This window comes from Lissotriton vulgaris, chromosome 7, assembly GCF_964263255.1.
Source record: "Lissotriton vulgaris chromosome 7, aLisVul1.2, whole genome shotgun sequence".
NCBI classification, from domain to species: domain Eukaryota; kingdom Metazoa; phylum Chordata; class Amphibia; order Caudata; family Salamandridae; genus Lissotriton; species Lissotriton vulgaris.
Window position 1 is genome coordinate 1,807,317 of NC_141695.1, and position 20,062 is coordinate 1,827,378.

At 40.6% G+C, this 20,062-nt stretch overlaps 1 protein-coding gene across 1 annotated transcript in view; it reads right to left on the reverse strand.

The window, feature by feature from the left end:
* The window catches only part of LOC147700477 (putative cation-transporting ATPase 13A4), a 567,847-nt gene that overhangs the window by 36,277 nt on the left and 511,508 nt on the right, over positions 1 to 20,062 (reverse strand). The window contains exon 30 of the mRNA XM_086928422.1: positions 18,593 to 18,681. Within this exon, the coding sequence (XP_086784548.1) occupies positions 18,593 to 18,681 (89 nt within the window). The remainder of the gene's footprint in view (positions 1 to 18,592; positions 18,682 to 20,062) is intronic.

Here is a 20,062-nt window from a genome sequence, read left to right on the forward strand (position 1 = left end):
TGGATGCCAGCATGCTCTCTTGAGTAGACTATGTAATATCATAGTTCTGGTTGACAGCATGCTCTCTTGAGTAGACTAGGTAATATCATAGTTCTGGTTGCCAGCATACTCTCTTGATTAGACTATGTAATATCATAGTTCTGGGTGCCAGCATACTCTCTTGAGTAGACTATGTAATATCATAGTTCTGTTTGCCATCATGCTCTCTTGAGTAGACTATGTAATATCATAGTTCCGGTTGACAGCATGCTCTCTTGAGTAGACTAGGTAATATCATAGTTCTGGTTGCCAGCACACTCTCTTGATTAGACTATGTAATATCATAGTTCTGTTTGCCAGCATGCTCTCTTGAGTAGACTATGTAATATCTTAGTTCTGGGTGCCAGCATGCTCTCTGGAGTAGACTATGTAATATCATAGTTCTGGGTGCCAGCATGCTCTCTTGAGTAGAGTATGTAATATCATAGTTCTGGGTGCCAGCATGCTCTCTGGAGTAGACTATGTAATATCATAGTTCTGGGTGCCAGCATGCTCTCTTGAGTAGACTATGTAATATCATAGTTCTGGGTGCCAGCATGCTCTCTTGAGTAGACTATGTAATATCATAGTTCTGGGTGCTAGCATGCTCTCTTGAGTAGACTATGTAATATCATAGTTCTGGGTGCCAGCATGCTCTCTTGATGAGACTATGTAATCTCCTAGTTCTGGATGCCAGCATGCTCTCTTGAGTAGACTATGTAATATCATAGTTCTGGGTGCCAGCATGCTCTCTGGAGTAGACTATGTAATACCATAGTTCTGGGTGCCAGCATGCTCTCTTGAGTAGACTATGTAATATCATAGTTCTGGGTGCCAGCATGCTCTCTCGATGAGACTATGTAATATCGTAGTTCTGGTTGCCAGCATGCTCTCTTGAGTAGACTATGTAATATCATAGTTCTGGATGCCAGCAAGCTCTCATGAGTAGACTATGTAATATCATAGTTCTGGGTGCCAGCATGCTCTCTTGAGTAGACTATGTAATATCATAGTTCTGGGTGCCAGCATGCTCTCTTGAGTAGACTATGTAATATCATAGTTCTGGGTGCTAGCATGCTCTCTTGAGTAGACTATGTAATATCATAGGTCTGGGTGCCAGCATGCTCTCTTGAGTAGACTATGTAATCTCCTAGTTCTGGATGCCAGCATGCTCTCTTGAGTAGATTATGTAATATCATAGTTCTGGGTGCCAGCATGCTCTCTTGAGTAGACTATGTAATATCATAGTTCTGGGTGCCAGCATGCTCTCTTGAGTAGACTATGTAATATCATAGTTCTGGGTGCTAGCATGCTCTCTTGAGTAGACTATGTAATATCATAGTTCTGGGTGCCAGCATGCTCTCTTGAGTAGACTATGTAATATCATAGTTCTGTTTGCCAGCATACTCTCTTGAGTAGACTATGTAATATCATAGTTCTGGTTGCCAGCATACTCTCTTGAGTAGACTATGTAATATCATAGTTCTGGGTGCCAGCATGCTCTCTTGAGTAGACTATGTAATATCATAGTTCTGGGTGCTAGCATGCTCTCTTGAGTAGACTATGTAATATCATAGGTCTGGGTGCTAGCATGCTCTGTTGAGTAGACTATGTAATATCATAGTTCTGGGTGCCAGCATGCTCTCTTGAGTAGACTATGTAATATCATAGTTCTGGGTGCCAGCATGCTCTCTTGAGCAGACTATGTAATATCATAGTTCTGGGTGCCAGCATGCTCTCTTGAGCAGACTATGTAATATCATAAATCTGGGTGCCAGCATGCTCTCTTGAGTAGACTATGTAATATCATAGTTCTGGGTGCCAGCATGCTCTCTTGAGTAGACTATGTAATATCATAGTTCTGGGTGCCAGCATGCTCTCTTGAGTAGACTATGTAATATCATAATTCTGGGTGCTAGCATGCTCTCTTGAGTAGACTATGTAATATCATAGGTCTGGGTGCCAGCATGCTCTCTTGAGTAGACTATGTAATATCATAGTTCTGGGTGCCAGCATGCTCTCTTGAGTAGACTATGTAATATCATAGTTCTGGGTGCCAGCATGCTCTCTTGAGTAGACTATGTAATCTCATAGTTCTGTGTGCCAGCATGCTCTCTTGAGTAGACTATGTAATATCATAGTTCTGGGTGCTAGCATGCTCTCTTGAGTAGACTATGTAATATCATAGGTCTGGGTGCCAGCATGCTCTCTTGAGTAGACTATGTAATATCATAGTTCTGGGTGCCAGCATACTCTCTTGAGTAGACTATGTAATATCATAGTTCTGGGTGCCAGCATGCTCTCTTGAGTAGACTATGTAATATCATAGTTCTTGGTGCCAGCATGCTCTCTTGAGTAGACTAGGTAATCTCCTAGTTCTGGATGCCAGCATACTCTCTTGAGTAGACTATGTAATATCATAGTTCTGGTTGCCAGCATACTCTCTTGAGTAGACTATGTAATATCATAGTTCTGGGTGCCAGCATGCTCTCTTGAGTAGACTATGTAATATCATTGTTCTTGGTGCCAGCATGCTCTCTTGAGTAGACTAGGTAATCTCCTAGTTCTGGATGCCAGCATGCTCTCTTGAGTAGACTATGTAATCTCCTATTTCTGGGTGCCAGCATGCTCTCTGGAGTAGACTATGTAATATGATAGTTCTGGGTGCCAGCATGCTCTCTTGAGTAGACTATGTAATATCATAGTTCTGGGTGCCAGCATGCTCTCTTTAGTAGACTATGTAATATCATAGTTCTGGGTGCCAGCCAACATGAATTTACTACAGACCCCCAAATTTAGACTCTCAACTAGAGGAGGGAAATCTCTCGCAACACTGGGCGCAAAAGCTTGGAATAAACTCCCTCCCAACCTTCGCCTGATCTCTATTGAGAAGAATTTCCGTAAGGCTCTGAAAACTTGGATTTTCAACCTTTCAGATTCGATCTGTATGACTCTGGTTTAGACACAGCGTTCTGTTTAGATGAGATAGATGTGTGAGTTGACTTTTCCGGCCTTCCACCTAGGCTACGGACTACAAGCGCCAGGATGCTCCTTGGAGTGACAGTCGCGCTATAAAAGTGCATACTTACATGCTCTCTTGAGTAGACTATGTAATATCATAGTTCTGGGTGCTAGCATGTTCTCTTGAGTAGACTATGTAATATCATAGTTCTGGGTGCTAGCATGCTCTCTTGAGTAGACTATGTAATATCATAGTTCTGGGTGCCAGCATGCTCTCTTGAGTAGACTATGTAATATCATAGTTCTGGGTGCCAGCATGCTCTCTTGAGTAGACTGTGTAATATCATAGTTCTGGGTGCCAGCATGCTCTCTTGAGTAGACTATGTAATATCATAGTTCTGGGTGCCAGCATGCTCTCTTGAGCAGACTATGTAATATCATAGTTCTGGGTGCCAGCATGCTCTCTTGAGCAGACTATGTAATATCATAGTTCTGGGTGCCAGCATGCTCTCTTGAGCAGACTATGTAATATCATAGTTCTTGGTGCCAGCATGCTCTCTTGAGTAGACTATGTAATATCATAGTTCTGGGTGCCAGCCAACATGAATTTACTACAGACCCCCAAATTTAGACTCTCAACTAGAGGAGGGAAATCTCTCGCAACACTGGGCGCAAAAGCTTGGAATAAACTCCCTCCCAACCTTCGCCTGATCTCTGTTGAGAAGAATTTCCGTAAGGCTCTGAAAACTTGGATTTTCAACCTTTCAGATTCGATCTGTATGACTCTAGTTTAGACACAGCGTTCTGTTTAGATGAGATAGATGTGTGAGCTGACTTTTCCGGCCTTCCACCTAGGCTACGGACTACAAGCGCCAGGATGCTCCTTGGAGTGACAGTCGCGCTATAAAAGTGCATACTTACATTACATACTTACATGCTCTCTTGAGTAGACTATGTAATATCGAAGTTCTGGGTGCTAGCATGCTCTCTTGAGTAGACTATGTAATATCATAGTTCTGGGTGCTAGCATGCTCTCTTGAGTAGACTATGTAATATCATAGGTCTGGGTGCCAGCATGCTCTCTTGAGTAGACTATGTAATATCATAGTTCTGGGTGCCAGCATGCTCTCTTGAGTAGACTATGTAATATCATATTTCTGGGTGCCAGCATGCTCTCTTGAGTAGACTATGTAATATCATAGTTCTGGGTGCCAGCATGCTCTCTTGAGTAGACTATGTAATATCATAGTTCTGGGTGCTAGCATGCTCTCTTGAGTAGACTATGTAATATCATAGTTCTGGGTGCCAGCATGCTCTCTTGAGTAGACTATGTAATATCATAGTTCTGTTTGCCAGCATGCTCTCTTGAGAAGACTATGTAATATCATAGTTCTGGGTGCCAGCATGCTCTCTTGAGTAGACTATGTAATATCATAGTTCTGGGTGCCAGCATGCTCTCTTGAGTAGACTATGTAATATCATAGTTCTGGGTGCTAGCATGCTCTCTTGAGTAGACTATGTAATATCAAAGGTCTGGGTGCTAGCATGCTCTGTTGAGTAGACTATGTAATATCATAGTTCTGGGTGCCAGCATGCTCTCTTGAGTAGACTATGTAATATCATAGTTCTGGGTGCCAGCATGCTCTCTTGAGCAGACTATGTAATATCATAGTTCTGGGTGCCAGCATGCTCTCTTGAGCAGACTATGTAATATCATAGTTCTGGGTGCCAGCATGCTCTCTTGAGTAGACTATGTAATATCATAGTTCTGGGTGCCAGCATGCTCTCTTGAGTAGACTATGTAATATCATAGTTCTGGGTGCCAGCATGCTCTCTTGAGTAGACTATGTACTATCATAGTTCTGGGTGCTAGCATGCTCTCTTGAGTAGACTATGTAATATCATAGGTCTGGGTGCCAGCATGCTCTCTTGAGTAGACTATGTAATATCATAGTTCTGGGTGCCAGCATGCTCTCTTGAGTAGACTATGTAATATCATAGTTCTGGGTGCCAGCATGCTCTCTTGAGTAGACTATGTAATATCATAGTTCTGGGTGCCAGCATGCTCTCTTGAGTAGACTATGTAATATCATAGTTCTGGGTGCCAGCATGCTCTCTTGAGTAGACTATGTAATATCATAGTTCTGGGTGCCAGCATGCTCTCTTGAGTAGACTATGTAATATCATAGTTCTGTTTGCCAGCATGCTCTCTTGAGTAGACTATGTAATATCATAGTTCTGGTTGCCAGCATACTCTCTTGAGTAGACTATGTAATATCATAGTTCTGGGTGCCAGCATACTCTCTTGAGTAGACTATGTAATATCATAGTTCTGGGTGCCAGCATGCTCTCTTGAGTAGACTATGTAATATCATAGTTCTGTTTGCCAGCATGCTCTCTTGAGTAGACTAGGTAATCTCATAGTTCTGGGTGCCAGCATGCTCTCTTGAGTAGACTATGTAATATCATAGGTCTGGGTGCCAGCATGCTCTCTTGAGTAGACTATGTAATCTCATAGTTCTGGGTGCCAGCATGCTCTCTTGAGTAGACTATGTAATATCATAGTTCTGGGTGCCAGCATACTCTCTTGATGAGACTATGTAATCTCCAAGTTCTGGATGCCAGCATGCTCTCTTGAGTAGACTAGGTAATCTCCTAGTTCTGGATGCCAGCATGCTCTCTTGAGTAGACTATGTAACATCATAGTTCTGGGTGCCAGCATGCTCTCTTGATGAGACTATGTAATCTCCTAGTTCTGGATGCCAGCATGCTCTCTTGAGTAGACTATGTAATATCATAGTTCTGGTTGACAGCATGCTCTCTTGAGTAGACTAGGTAATCTCCTAGTTCTGGATGCCAGCATGCTCTCTTGAGTAGACTATGTAACATCATAGTTCTGGGTGCCAGCATGCTCTCTTGATGAGACTATGTAATCTCCTAGTTCTGGATGCCAGCATGCTCTCTTGAGTAGACTATGTAATATCATAGTTCTGGTTGACAGCATGCTCTCTTGAGTAGACTAGGTAATATCATAGTTCTGGTTGCCAGCATGCTCTCTTGATTAGACTATGTAATATCATAGTTCTGGGTGCCAGCATACTCTCTTGAGTAGACTATGCAATATCATAGTTCTGTTTGCCAGCATGCTCTCTTGAGTAGACTATGTAATATCATAGTTCTGGTTGACAGCATGCTCTCTTGAGTAGACTAGGTGATATCATAGTTCTGGTTGCCAGCATACTCTCTTGATTAGACTATGTAATATCATAGTTCTGGGTGCCAGCATACTCTCTTGAGTAGACTATGTAATATCATAGTTCTGTTTGCCAGCATGCTCTCTTGAGTAGACTATGTAATATCTTAGTTCTGGGTGCCAGCATGCTCTCTGGAGTAGACTATGTAATATCATAGTTCTGGGTGCCAGCATGCTCTCTTGAGTAGAGTATGTAATATCATAGTTCTGGGTGCCAGCATGCTCTCTGGAGTAGACTATGTAATATCATAGTTCTGGGTGCCAGCATGCTCTCTTGAGTAGACTATGTAATATCATAGTTCTGGGTGCCAGCATGCTCTCTTGAGTAGACTATGTAATATCATAGTTCTGGGTGCTAGCATGCTCTCTTGAGTAGACTATGTAATATCATAGTTCTGGGTGCCAGCATGCTCTCTTGATGAGACTATGTAATCTCCTAGTTCTGGATGCCAGCATGCTCTCTTGAGTAGACTATGTAATATCATAGTTCTGGGTGCCAGCATGCTCTCTGGAGTAGACTATGTAATACCATAGTTCTGGGTGCCAGCATGCTCTCTTGAGTAGACTATGTAATATCATAGTTCTGGGTGCCAGCATGCTCTCTCGATTAGACTATGTAATATCGTAGTTCTGGTTGCCAGCATGCTCTCTTGAGTAGACTATGTAATATCATAGTTCTGGATGCCAGCAAGCTCTCATGAGTAGACTATGTAATATCATAGTTCTGGGTGCCAGCATGCTCTCTTGAGTAGTCTATGTAATATCATAGTTCTGGGTGCCAGCATGCTCTCTTGAGTAGACTATGTAATATCATAGTTCTGGGTGCTAGCATGCTCTCTTGAGTAGACTATGTAATATCATAGGTCTGGGTGCCAGCATGCTCTCTTGAGTAGACTATGTAATCTCCTAGTTCTGGATGCCAGCATGCTCTCTTGAGTAGATTATGTAATATCATAGTTCTGGGTGCCAGCATGCTCTCTTGAGTAGACTATGTAATATCATAGTTCTGGGTGCCAGCATGCTCTCTTGAGTAGACTATGTAATATCATAGTTCTGGGTGCTAGCATGCTCTCTGGAGTAGACTATGTAATATCATAGTTCTGGGTGCCAGCATGCTCTCTTGATGAGACTATGTAATCTCATAGTTCTGTTTGCCAGCATGCTCTCTTGAGTAGACTATGTAATATCATAGTTCTGGGTGCCAGCATGCTCTCTTGAGTAGACTATGTAATCTCATAGTTCTGGGTGCCAGCATGCTCTCTTGAGTAGCCTAGGTAATCTCATAGTTCTGGGTGCCAGCATGCTCTCTTGAGTAGCCTAGGTAATCTCATAGTTCTGGGTGCCAGCATGCTCTCTTGAGTAGACTATGTAATCTCATAGTTCTGGGTGCCAGCATGCTCTCTGGAGTAGACTATGTAATATCATAGTTCTGGGTGCCAGCGTGCTCTCTTGATGAGTCTATGTAATCTCATAGTTCTGGGTGCCAGCATGCTCTCTTGAGTAGACTATGTAATCTCATAGTTCTGGGTGCCAGTATGCTCTCTTGAGTAGACTATGTAATCTCATAGTTCTGGGTGCCAGCATGCTCTCTTGAGTAGCCTAGGTAATCTCATAGTTCTGGGTGCCAGCATGCTCTCTTGAGTAGCCTAGGTAATCTCATAGTTCTGGGTGCCAGCATGCTCTCTTGAGTAGACTATGTAATCTCATAGTTCTGGGTGCCAGCATGCTCTCTGGAGTAGACTATGTAATATCATAGTTCTGGGTACCAGCGTGCTCTCTTGATGAGTCTATGTAATCTCATAGTTCTGGGTGCCAGCATGCTCTCTTGAGTAGACTATGTAATCTCATAGTTCTGGGTGCCAGCATGCTCTCTTGATGAGTCTATGTAATCTCATAGTTCTGGGTGCCAGCATGCTCTCTTGAGTAGACTATGTAATATCATAGTTCTGGGTGCCAGCATGCTCTCTGGAGTAGACTATGTAATATCATAGTTCTGGGTGCCAGTATGCTCTCTTGAGTAGACTATTTAATCTCATAGTTCTGGGTGCCAGCATGCTCTCTTGATGAGTCTATGTAATATCATAGTTCTGGATGCCAGCATGCTCTCTTGATGATACTATGTAATCTCATAGTTCCGCGTATGTAAATTGTTTGAACCTTAGTCTTCCAGCTCATAGTCTGAATACACTCAAAACGCTGTGTTGTATTGGATCAAACTGCTTAAACCATGTTTGCAACATTTAGGGGCTCGTTAGTCCCACCAACTTCAGCCATTTGAGCAGAGGTTTCAAGTGTATTCAGAAACAGACTTTGATTTCATCTCCTTTTCTTCCAGGGAGAACAAACACAACGGAATTTCAATCATGTCTCTATAGATTATTCATGTTACAAGACAAAGTCAAGTTTACACTGGTTTACCTCCTAGGTTTCTACACGCAGACAAAATGTCCAATAAAAGTTAAGGATAAGTTAGGAAAATCTAAGCTAGTTTATTTAAAGCTAAGTATACAGATCAGACAACATTTTTCACAATTTGAAAAAGTCAGAATACCTTAGTTTAAATATTTCTGTATGGCACAGCTTCAAGTTGGTCTTTAAACTTGTGTTTTCAGAAATGATTCTGTAAACAAATATATGCAAATTTCGGTAATTCATACATCAATAATATTATATCTTTGTACAGTCTAATAAACCTCTATTATTTCTAAAGTTGTCGCATGTCATTTAATTTTCTAAAAAATCATTTTCCAATTCGCACTCGAAATCCAGTATTTCCATGGCGAGAATTCATGTCCAGCTGTCACAGAGACAAGAAAGCCCTTCTATTATGGACACTAGCTAAGAGGCAGAATTAAGGTAATCTCAATAATCAAAAAAACACCTATGTTAAACACTTACTTCAATGATGAAAAAAGGATCATATGTTCAAGGTGTGCCAAAAGGTCCAATATTATCAATCAAAGTAAGAAGATGGAGTAAGTGCATGCAAGAAGGATTTTGAGGATATTTACACAGGGCTAAAAAGCTGTCTAATACAGAAACAAGTGCATTTATTTTTATGGGGATATAAGCAGAATATTTGTTATTTTAGGATACTATCTATGCAGTACTCCTTAGCGAATAGTTGTTTATATGTGTCATCTAACATACGACTTGTTCCAAGACATATTTCCCATAGTCCTATGTAGTAAATCAGATAATCATATTTTGTCAAATGGATCAGGAATGGAACGAGATAGGGGTAGTACATACAATTGGTCGCCATCTTTAAGTTTTAACGATATGGCAAGTCCAATGTAAGTTCTAAATAGTGCATATTGTCAATAAGGGAGCATAAATGTAACTTCATCGGACGATTCAAGATTCTAAGCAAAAGGAATATATTGAAATACTGGGGACGGCCCTATAGTGAGCGCATTTTCTAATAGCGCTCCGGAGGATATCTCACCGTATGTGGGGTCCCGGCGTCTCGTAGTACGTGCGGTCGTCTGGTGTGCTAAGCGGGTTATTAAGGCAAGGTATTTATACCCTCAGCAATAGTAGTTAACTACCAATTAACAAAGTTAATTGGTAGCAAAGAAGTCGACCGATGATTACATATAAAACGGTTCGAAAATGTCCGCCATCTAAGCCTAGTCAAAATGCCCCGTAAACTACTTTTTAGACATAATATATCCGAAAAATATTTAAGTGAACTTGTATTATAAAGCCGCAAGTTCAATAAGATATGCTTATGATGAATTATAGTCAAAACCACAGCACTTTTATAATTAAACGCAAAAGTGTGAATACACGAAGCTGGCAGCCATTATGGATTGGTCATATCAATACCATATTTGGATTTATGATGGCAGCCATCTTAGACTGATCACGTTCTTTTTAGTTATGTCCAAATTCCATCGTTAATATGCATCTTTAAGGAAGACGCCAGACCCATTATTTTATATTGTGCATTTTCATCGGCAATTATGAGACATTGTTGGTCTCTCGAAATTATGTTTTATCGCATTCAAGCGATATGTTTATGCGCTCCGAGCGTTTTCTGTTGAAGAAATATCTACTTTGCAAAAAGGTTTAAACTTCTGTGTAACTGATAAACAAACATTGGACAATGTACATGTTGATCTTTTTCGTTTGACATGCAATTTAAAATTAAAAAATACTTTGCAGAGCAACCTTATGTCCGTATTCCTGTCCAATTTGAAAAAAATGTTTCCGAATTTACAATTGCTGAAGTTGACATCTCACATACGATTGCGACATTAGATGAACATGATGTAGTGGGGGATTTGATCATGCACGCACGAAATCTTGATATCTATGAGGACACTACAATTGATAGTGGTTTAAAAAATCGTTCAAAATTCATACCACCAAGTCCTAAAACTGCTATTGATGAATTCTCCACTAGAGTGACACAAGACCTTTACAAACTGGAAGACATGCATTTGCTGAGTAATAGATGCAAGCATTCTTATAACATTAGCAAATCTGATAAACTTTTTTTGCAGACTATACGTGATGACCCGTCCTTGGTAGTCTATGAGGCTGACAAGGGCGGTAATATCGTCATAATGGATTTCTTGGATTACTCCAATGAAATACGTAGACAGCTTAATGATACTACCTGTTATGCTGTGTTACGTGTAAATCCCATCAAAGATATTGAATGTGACATCAATTTGAGATTAGTCGTGTGGAGGGAATCTGGCCTAATATCTGAACCTGAATACAGATACTTAAGGGCAGACAAATCACGTTTCCCATGTATCTATGCACTTCCCAAAGTGCACAAGGGCGGTGTTTTTCCTCCTGGAAGGCCCATTATATCGGGCAATGGAGGTCCTACTGAACACTTAGCTGAATATGTAGATTCATTTCTTCAACCTTTTGTACGGCATTTGCCATCCTACTTACAGGATAGCAGACAACTTCTCTGCAAATTAGAAGATGTAATATGGGATGAGGAGCTTTTCACGTTCGTAACTATGGACGTGGAAAGCCTGTATACCTGTATTGATTAGGAGAATGGGATGAGGTCCTTAAAACATTTCCTCTACAAACAAAATGCATGTCATCTTGAACATACCCAGAAGCTTTTGGCTATGGCTGAACTGATTTTGACACGCAATGTCTTCTTACATGAGGATGATTGGTATTTGCAGATACAGGGCACTGCCATGGGTTCCAGGTTGGCTCCATCTTATGCAAACCTATTTATGGGTTTGTTTGAGATGGAGCATGCCTGGGGCCATGGCGCTACAGAATGGATGGACGACATAATTTTCTATGTGCGTTATATTGAAGACATCTTTCTTATTTGGAAGGGTAGCATTGATGGATTGAATGATTATTTTCGTTATCTAAATAGTAATGATTGTAATATCAAGCTTACCATCAACTTCTCCAAACAGGAGGTTGTATTCCTTGATCTAAAACTCTATATAAAGGAGGGTACAATCCAGAGCGACATGCACATAAAACCGACCTCGTGCAATAGTATACTGCATGCGGACAGTTGTCATCCCAGGAATACCATAGTAGCCATTCCATATGGCGAGATGATACGTGCACGTCGCAATTGTAGTGAAGATGCCAACTTTGAAAACACCATAGATAGGATGAAGACTGACTTTTTGGCTAGAGGCTATGCAAAGAAGGATGTTGTCAAAGCTGAAAGTAAGATTAGAAAAAAGAAACGCTGCGAGACCCTGCTCAAACAACCCAAAAAGAACACTAGTGTTTCCATGAACTAATGTGCATTCATAACAGAATATGGAATGTACAGTAGTCATATCTATAACATCTTAAGGAAACATTGGCATCTTTTGAAATCAGACACATTGCCCACAGGTGTCATTTCAGACAAACCGAGGGTTGTTTATAAAAAGGGCAGAACAATTAAAAATATTCTCTGCCCTAGTTATGTAAATCCCCCCCAAAAAAGTGGCTCTGCGTGGCTAACAGAGAAACCGGCTGGTTTCTTTGTATGTGGGAATTGTACAGTATGTGAATACGGTATGAATAAGACGGTTAGCTACAGTTACAACAGCTTGAAGACACATAGGATCACTTTGTTCATAAACTGTAATACAACCTTTGTTGTCTATGTGATCATCTGTCATTGTAACATGATCTATGTCGGCAGTAGTATCAGATGCCTGAAAATACGAATTCAGGAACATATTAGAAACATAAGAAACAATGATATACGCAGCCCAGTGGCGCAACATATCTCCCAAAGCCATCCTCATGAAAAGGAGATTAAATTCCATGCAATTGACAGGGTCCCGTCAGGAAAACCAGGGGGTGATAAGACAACGTGTCTCAGACAACTTGAGGCTCGATGGATATGTAGATTAAGAGCTGTGAATCAGGGACTGAATGTAAATAATGAATTCCATCATTTTTTATAGAATTGTGTATTTTCACTCTTTCATTGATCTAAAAATTTTTTATTGGTCCCTGTATATGCATTATTGAATCCAAAGCTCTAATTGGTCCTGACATATACATCTATGATCACTGTTGGGGTTTTGTTTTGACATCTAATCCCCCATCTAATCTAATCATTGTTTCCTAAATAATCTTCTTATCTGATCTTCATCATCTCATATTTCCTAATTATCTTAATTCGTTGATAGAGATTTAAAAATCTCTCTATTTAATCTTTGTTTTCTACTACACACATATTGGGTGTATAGCTCATATGAACCTTCTTCACTCTGGCTATACAGCCTTTTCATACAATATCTCTTTGGGATATCATTGAATTATGTTTTCCCAAATAAATGTTAGCATTCCCCCTTTTTTCCTTTTTATCATATACTAAGGACTATAATTCCTATATCCCTATTATCCAAAATAGAATGACTATATGAAATGGTATAGTCATCATGTTGATCGAAATATTCCAATATGGCCATTTTCATCTTCCTCTTTTGAAGTAAACATCTTAAGATCACAATAGTCTTTCCAGTCGTATTGACTAGCTTATAATGGCGGCCACGTTCGGAGCACGTAAACATATCACTTGAACGTGATAAAACATAAATTCGAGAGACCAACAATGTCTCATAATTACTGACGTAAATGTACAATATAAAATAATGGGTTTGGCGTCTTCCTTAACTGCATCGCTGCTGTGGTCATTTTTGCGCTGTGCTGCAAATGATCATTTTGCTGTTTACATGACGAGCTCAGCTCGTCATCAGCACACGCCACCCGTGGGTGATGACGAGCTGAGCTCGTCATCAGCAGCGAAAGGGTTAAAGATGCAAATTAACGATGGATTTTGGACACAACTAAAAAGAACGTGATCAGTCTAAGATGGCTTCCGTCATAAAAACAAATATGGTGTTTATATTGATATGACCAATCTATAATGGCTGCCAGCTTCGTGAATTATCAAAACATTCTAAAATGGCCTTTTTCATCTTCCTTTTTGAAATAAATATCATGCAATCACAATAGTCTTTCCAGTCGTATTGACTAGCTTATAATGGCAGCCACGCTCGGAGTGCATAAACATATCGCTTGAATGCGATAAAACATAAATTCGAGAGACCAACAATGTCTCATAATTGCCGATGAAAATCCACAATATAAAATAATGGGTCTGGCGTCTTCCTTAAAGATGCATATTAATGATGGAATTTGGACATAACTAAAAAGAACGTGATCAGTCTAAGATGGCTGCCGTCATAAATACAAATATGGTATTGATGTGACCAATCCATAATGGCTGCCAGCTTCGTGTATTCACACTTTTGCGTTTAATTATAAAAGTGCAGTGGTTTTGACTATAATTCATCATAAGCATATCTTATTCAACTTGCGGCTTTATAATACAAGTTCACTTAAATATTTTTCGGATATATTATGTCTAAAAAGTAGTTTATGGGGCATTTTGACTAGGCTAAGATGGCGGACATTATCGAACTGTTTTATATGTAATCATCGGTCGACTTCTTTGCTACCAATTAACTTTGTTAATTGGTAGTTAACTACTATTGCTGAGGGTATAAATACCTTGCCTTAATAACCCGCTTAGCACACCAGATGACCGCACGTACTACGAGATGCCGGGACCCCACATACGGTGAGTTATCCTCCGGAGCGCTATTAGAAAATGCGCTCACTATAGGGCCGTCCCCAGTATTTCAATATATTACTTTTGCTTAGAATCTTGAATCGTCCGATGAAGTTACATTTATGCTCCCTTATTGACAATATGCACTATTTAGAACTTACATTGGACTTGCCATATCGTTAAAACTTAAAGATGGCGATCAATTGTATGTACTACCCCTATCTCGTTCCATTCCTGATCCATTTGACAAAATATGATTAACTGATTTACTACATAGGACTATGGGAAATATGTCTTGGAACAAGTCGTATGTTAGATGACACATATAAACAACTATTCGCTAAGCAGTACTGCATAGATAGTATCCTAAAATAACAAATATTCTGCTTATATCCCCATAAAAATAAATGCACTTGTTTCTGTATTAGACAGCTTTTTAGCCCTGTGTAAATATCCTCAAAATCCTTCTTGCAGGCACTTACTCCATCTTCTTACTTTGATTGATAATATTGGACCTTTTGGCACACCTTGAACATATGATCCTTTTTTCATCATTGAAGTGTTTAACATAGGTGTTTTTTTGATTATTGAGATTACCTTAATTCTGCCTCTTAGCTAGTGTCCATAATAGAAGGGCTTTCTTGTCTCTGTGACAGCTGGACATGAATTATCGCCATGGATATACAGGATTTCGAGTGCGAATTGGAAAATGATTTTTTAGAAAATTAAATGACATGCGACAACTTTAGAAATAATAGAGGTTTATTACACTGTACAAAGATATAATATGATTGATGTATGAATTACCGAAATTTGCATATATTTGTTTACAGAATCATTTCTGAAAACACCAGTTTAAAGACCAACTTGAAGCTGTGCCATACAGAAATATTTAAACTAAGGTATTCTGACTTTTTCAAATTGAGAAAAATGTTGTCTGATCTGTGTACTTAGCTTTAAATTAAACTAGCTTAGATTTTCCTAACTTATCCTTAACTTTTATTGGACATTTTGTCTGCGTGTAGAAACCTAGGAGGTAAACCAGTGTAAACTTGACTTTGTCTTGTAACATGAATAATCTATAGAGACATGATTGAAATTCCGTTGTGTTTGTTCTCCCTGGAAGAAAAAGAGATAAAATTAAAGTCTGTTTCTGAATAGTGTCTATTATAAAATGTCTGGTTCTCTGTATTTTACTTTCTGTTAAATAGTATGAATTACTCTTTTGTGGACAAGTTTTCTATATCATGTACATATGTTTATATATATCTTTTCTATCTTTTTAAATGTAGCCCTGAAGAAGTCCGGTTTCGGACGAAATGCGTTGGATATTGGTTTTCTACAATTATGAATAAAAGGATTGCTTAAAGGAGAAACCAGACTTTGGATATTCTTGGGAGAATAATTGGATCTTTTGTGAACATATGCATATTAAGCATTTATATTGTGTTAACTAATTGTTCGGGTGTGCAGGGTCAACTTGTTTAATTTGATGTGTAAAACAAAAAGGATTTTTTGTTTTATGATTTTGGGATCTAGGGGACTGTATCCCAGACCATCTGCACCCACACATATGCATACATTAAGAACTTGGTCACCGGTGAGGGCATAATAGCCTCAATCCCCTTTGCTTGCCTGAGAGGTTTCAAGTGTGTGCATCGACCAGGATGCAATGGGACAATTCAGGGTGCCACTAATTGCTTTTTCTTCAAAACACTTTTTCTGTTTATAGCCGATGTGAACTTTAAATTCGTCCTCTTGACCCCTTCCGTGCTCCCGTCAGCCGTTGGCCGATGGGAGCTCTACCTCGCTGGTGCTGCCGTCGGACAATGGCCGACAGAGCCCCGCCCACATAAGTGCTGAATTCTGCGGCCCACATTGAAAGAGGAAAAGGCCTCTTAGGGCTGTTTTAGTACCGAAAGGTGCTCCTTTCTTGCCTGCACTGAAGGCACCCTTGCATCATGGTGCAAGGGGGCCTACGTTGGCGCTAGATAGCAAATTGTGCACCAGCTCATGGACAGGACAGGAATGTACTGTAATTCATAAATATGGTGCATTGCTGCTCTTCCACATTGGCGTAGGGCAGCGCTGCAAGGAGATTTGTGGCGCCCCTACACACCAACTCCTCATAACTGAGACCCTAAATGTTTAGTTACAAAGGACCGCCTTTTCTGGCACACTCACTACTATTCCAGTAGGTTCAGGTCTGTCTCTGCACACTGAGGTCTGCCTCTCCAAACCTTTTAAGGTTTTAGCACAAGTATTGATTGCCCTCATTATTTATTGACTTGGATTCAAACAAGTTTATTGATTTAAAAAAAAGGTTAAGGTTGTGGGTCAGGCAAGGTCTGTTCTGGTAACATTTTAATTCATCAGTCCCATTGGGGATGACCAAATGCTGCAGGGCAGAGCACATATTGCAAGTCGATCCCTATCACAACTCCAATTAAAGAAAGAGGCATAAAGCTCTACAGGAATCAGGCCTAGAGGTTCATGTGTTGACCTCATTCAATTATTATTCTTATTATTAAGGTTCATAGGTAGAACTGTGAGTATTTGAAAGCCATTTTCCAGCATCTTGTCAGAGGCTAGGGTCAACTGGGAACTAAGGGGGCATATTACCAACAACTAGCGATAATTTTTGTCTCTAACTTGTTTAGAGACAAATATTATCGCCGCACATCGGCGATTTTTATCGCAGATAAACCTTGCTATTAGCAAGGTTTATCGCAAATGCGATAAAAAACGGCCGCAATGCATGAATATCGCTGAAAAGTCAGCGATATTCATGCATTATCGAGCAAATGCTCTTAGCCATGTTATCCACCTCCCATTGGATAATATGGCTAAGAACTGCTCAGGGCAGGTGTTAGCTTTTGGAGATATTCGCGCTTAGCGCGAATATCTCCAAAAGTTGGTAATAGGAGATAGCGGTGTTAGGGACTGTTTCCAGTCGCTAACATCTTGGCACGCCCACTTTGCATGCCATTAGTGATAAATATCACTGACATGCAAAGCGGGGCCCAAGATGGTCGCTATCTCCTATTAGCTGTCACTAACTGGTGTTAGCGACTGCTTGGTAATAGGGAGATAATTTTATCTCCGCTTTCTTGGCTTTTGAAGCCGAAAAAGCGGAGATAAACCCCCTTGATAATATGCCCCTAAATTCTGCTTTTTCCCTTACCTTACCTTGGGTCTGCAAACCCGAAAAAGGTTCCCGTTTTTAAGGGGTCTACACAGAAAAATGCATCTTTACTGTCCAACGCTAACATGTTGTGCTGCTCTTGTACTCCACAGCACTTGGCAGACATGTGTACATGTTTTATTTCATACTGTGGTGGTAGAGCACTTGATGGATTTTACCAACATTCTGCCAAAGATCACTTCAGATCCTTGAGCCCAATTCACAAAAGTAATCTGCGACAAAATCCTAACTTTACGATTTCCGGTATTCACAAAAGGCATTTATGTGTACTAATGATTTTTGTCTCAGTTAATCTTAAATTTTGGTCTTAAGTTAAACTTAAGACAAACTAAAGTGTTACTGAGACAAAATCCTAGTTGTAAAGTAAAGATTCTGTCTCAGTTAAACAAAAGTTTGTCTTAAATTGAACTGAAGACCAAAATTTAAGATTAACTGAGACAAAATCCTAACTTTAGGAATCCTAAATGCCTTCTGTGAATACCGAAAGTCTTAGAGTTAGGAATTTGTCTCAGATTACTTCTGTGAATCAGGCCCCTTATATTTATCCTTGCAGACGTTGCTAGATAGTTTCTGTGCTATGATCACAAAACCTGCACTCATTTCCACATTTGACTGGATCTCGTTTTATTATTTGCTCCCCATCTACCAGCAGCAGATTTGAATTCACTCCTATCCAGTGACTGAAAAACTTCACCTCTTTAGCACAACATTTTCAGGAACATTAACATTTGTGGAAAATGCACCAGCTCTGAGTAATCTACCATATTTGGAAACTTTTAATACATCACTTTTTAAAACTCAAATAACAGCAGGGGCTTTTTTAGCACTGATGGTGAACCTTTTTGCTTGCCAATGCCACCCAGTAACTACACCCCTGGATGACCCCTCCTCCTCAAATGTTGATAAACAAGTTCCAAGTTCTGCAGGCCTAGAAAACCTATGAAGTGAAAGACATCAGTCCTTCTGCAGGTACTAAAGTGTCAGCATGAGTTACATTCTTATTAAGTCAAATGATTCTCCTTTGTGACTTGAGATTACTCATGCATAATATAAATATATTTACCTGTAGGTGCATCTGTATAGATTCATTGTTAGTAAACATGAAGAAAAGCACCATTGCCGTCTGCACACAAAGAACCAGACAAAACAGATCTGGAACAAAATCAAAAATGTGAATTTACCATTTGTGATTTGCTTTTAGTGTACTTATTTATTTATTTATTTTAAAGGTTTTATATAGCGCTGGCTAGACCCGGAGGTACCAGAGCGCTTTACATGAGCATCAGATCATAGTTTCAGGTTACATCGTTACAAAGGTTACACAGTTATTAGGGCATGGCAACATGGTTACTTGTGGGGTCAAGATAAAGAATAAGCACAAATACATAAGGGGAAAAGCAGGAAAGGGGAAAGATTCAGGGGAGGGGGTGGACGCTGGGGAAGTAGAAGGGGAGGGTGAAGGACACAGCATGGAAAGAGGATAGGAAGGGCGACGGGGATACAAATCGGTAGACGAGTCAAGGCAACGTCCAAAGACCAGTAAGCTGTGATCCCAGGGGAAGTGGTGTCACTTCTCTATCTCTGTTGCGGGAGGCTCCCTTTACGCAGTGGACTCTCTCAGCGTGGTCTCTGAGACTCCAAGGCCTACATACTGGATCCTTCCCCAAAAAAGGGGAGAGGGAGTGCTTTGGCAAGGGACGCTATAACATACCTCAGCTGTGAGTGGCTCACCTTGGCTCAGTGGACTCACTCAGCGGGCACGGTGAGACTCCAGAGTATAAATATTGGATCTTTCCCCAATAAGGGGAGACAGAGTGCTTAGTCAAAGGGCACAAAGGACAGGGGGCTAGGCAGACTAGCAGGCAAGGTGAGAGATTCAGGGGAGAGGGGATAGGAGCTAGGGAAGTAGACAAAGAGAGAAAGAGTACTAAATGGGAATATATTTAATTAATTAGTTAATATATAGCGCTGGCTAGACCCGAAGGAAACAGAGCGCCTTACATTAGGACCAATAATGTTGCAATTTACATCATTTAAAAGTTACATAAGTATCAAGAAAAGCATTTAAAGAACATAGGGGACAAGGTGAATGACACAAGGAAGGGTAAGGGGATAGGGTAAAGGGGTAGGAGGAAGATAGGACGTAGAGACGACGGGAAGATCTGCCCAAAGTCCGGCTGGGTAGGTGATGGCAGGGGGTGGGATTCCACAACCCATCTCCTCTTTAGCTATATGGTAGCTCCACTAGGCATCAGCCAAATTGCTTGATCTCTACAGTCTGGGGTAAGTTCCGCAGGTTAGTGAAGTAGTGTGGCTCACTGGTTAGAGGCGGCAGACCCGAGAGCAGAGGACGGCCCGGGACCAGGGTTCGATTCCCGGCGCGGCAGGTTTCTGGACCAGGGTCAGCGGACTCAGTAATTCTCTCGCCTCGGTGCCCACTCTGATCAGCGATCACACTCGGCAACTCTGGGCATTAGCTTGCCTCATCTTCACTAACGGCCCCACCAGACCGCCGGGGATGCCTGGTCTCACC